Below are 1,915 nucleotides of genomic sequence, written 5' to 3' on the forward strand. Positions count from 1 at the left end.
CCGAGGGGTGGGGTTCTCTGCTGCCTGCTGTGTCCACAGCAACAGGAGCTGCTCCAGCTCAGCATTGGCATTGCAGTAGGTCCCTCCCTGTTCTCTGGGATGGAGCTGTGCCTCCCCAGCCCCTGCCAGGGGATCCTGTTGGATCAGCCCCGGGATGCAGCAGAGGGGTGACCCTGCTCTGCTCTCTGCAGGTGGAGAACAACCGCCCCGAGGGCACCTTCCAGGTGACCATGCTGCCTGGGGATGGGGTGGGCCCCGAGCTGATGCAGGCTGTGAAGGAGGTCTTCAAGGTGAGGGGGGGCTGGGATGGGGGGAGCAGAGGTGGAGGAGGGGAGCAGGGACTGGGCTGGGGACTGGGATGGAGGCCCTGAGTTCCTACCCTGCCCAGTAATGGGCTCAGGCTCAGCAGCAGCAGCAGCTGGGAAACAGCCTCATTCCTGTGGGAAACATTCCCAGCCTGGGGTTGTGTCCTGGAGCCAGCAGAGCCCAGGGCATCACCCACTGGGTCCCTGTCCCTGTGACACTGTCCAGGCTGGGAACAGGGAGGGATCACAGGCCAGTTTGTTCCCCAGATCCAACCTCCACCTCCCCTGGCACAACTTGAGGCCGTTCCCTCTTGTCCCAGGGCTTGTTCCTGGGGAGCAGAGCCCGACCCCCCTGGCTCCAACCTCCTCTCAGCAGCTGCAGAGCCAGCAGGTCTCCCCTCAGCTCCTTTGCTCCAGGCTGGACACCCCCAGCTCCCTCAGCTGCTCCTGCTCACCCTTGTGCTCCAGCCCCTTCCCCAGCTCCCCTGCCCTTCCCTGGACACGCTCCAGCCCCTCCATGTCCTTCCTGTCCTGAGGGGCCCAGCCCTGCCCCCAGGACTCGAGGTGCCCCCTCCCCAGTGCCCAGCACGGGGACACGATCCCTGCCCTGCTGCTGCTGCCCACCCTGCTGACACCAGCCAGGATGCTGGTGGCCTCCTTGGCCACATTCCCTCTCCTCACTGAGCAGGACACGTGTCCCAGCCCTCAGAGCCCCTGGGTGAGCTGTGCCCCAGCCCCCTGACCCGTGTCCCTCCTGCCCAGGCTGCCAGTGTGCCCGTGGTGTTTGATGAGCATCACCTGAGCGAGGTGCAGAACATGGCATCCGAGGAGAAGCTGGACCAGGTGGTTGACTCCATGAAGGCGAGCAAGGTGGCCCTGATCGGTAGGGGCTCTGGGCAGCCTTGGCAGGGGCAGGAGTTGCTGTGGTTGGTCCTGGGGGAGGAGTCCTGCTGGTTTTGAGCTGAGCAGCAAGACCCCAGTGCTTGCTTTACTGGTGCTGTCAAAGCGGGGCTTGTAGCACAGAATCCCAGCCTGGTTTGGGTGGGAAGGGACCTAGAAGACCACCCAGTCCCCCCCCTGCATGGGCAGGGACACCTCCCAGCAGCCCAGGCTGCTCCAAGCCCCACCCAACCTGCCCTTCAACACCCCCAGGGATGGGGCAGCCACAGCTTCCCTGGGCAGCCTGGGCCAGGCTCTCCCCACCCTCACAGCCCAGAATTCCCCCTCCTGTCCATCCTCCATCTCCCTCTCCCAGTTTTAAGCTGTTCCTCCTGCTCTTCTCCCTGTTTTGAGTTGAGATCTCTGGGATGTGCCCCCCAGAGCCGGAGGGTCCCCAGAGGGATCCTTCAGAGTGGGCTGAGGTTTTGCTGGAGCTCCCCCAGCCCTCCCCACTGGGTGTCCATCCTGGCTCCCGTTCCTCACTCCTGCTCCCTGTCTTCCCAGGCAAGATCCACACCCCCATGGAGTACAAGGGAGAGCTGGCATCCTATGACATGAGGCTCAGGTGGGACATGGGGCTGGTGCCCGGGGGGCTCTGCTGGGGGAGCCAGGGCTGGGCTGGGCAGGAAAGGAATGAAGTTGTGGGAATGGAAGGATCCTTCAGGATCCTG

At 64.1% G+C, this 1,915-nt stretch overlaps 1 protein-coding gene across 1 annotated transcript in view; it reads left to right on the forward strand.

Moving 5' to 3' along the window:
- Positions 1 to 191: 191 nt before the first annotated feature.
- Positions 192 to 1,915, forward strand: part of LOC104385460 (isocitrate dehydrogenase [NAD] subunit beta, mitochondrial-like) — a gene marked incomplete at its 5' end in the record, with an annotated part of 11,761 nt that continues 10,037 nt past the window's right edge. Inside the window, 3 exons of the mRNA XM_009993929.1 lie at positions 192 to 290; positions 1,068 to 1,188; positions 1,749 to 1,809. Of these exons, the coding sequence (XP_009992231.1) occupies positions 192 to 290; positions 1,068 to 1,188; positions 1,749 to 1,809 (281 nt within the window). The remainder of the gene's footprint in view (positions 291 to 1,067; positions 1,189 to 1,748; positions 1,810 to 1,915) is intronic.

The sequence above is a fragment of the Chaetura pelagica genome, unplaced genomic scaffold (genome assembly GCF_000747805.2).
Source record: "Chaetura pelagica isolate M959 unplaced genomic scaffold, ChaPel_1.0 scaffold1450, whole genome shotgun sequence".
Classification (NCBI taxonomy): Eukaryota; Metazoa; Chordata; class Aves; order Apodiformes; family Apodidae; genus Chaetura; species Chaetura pelagica.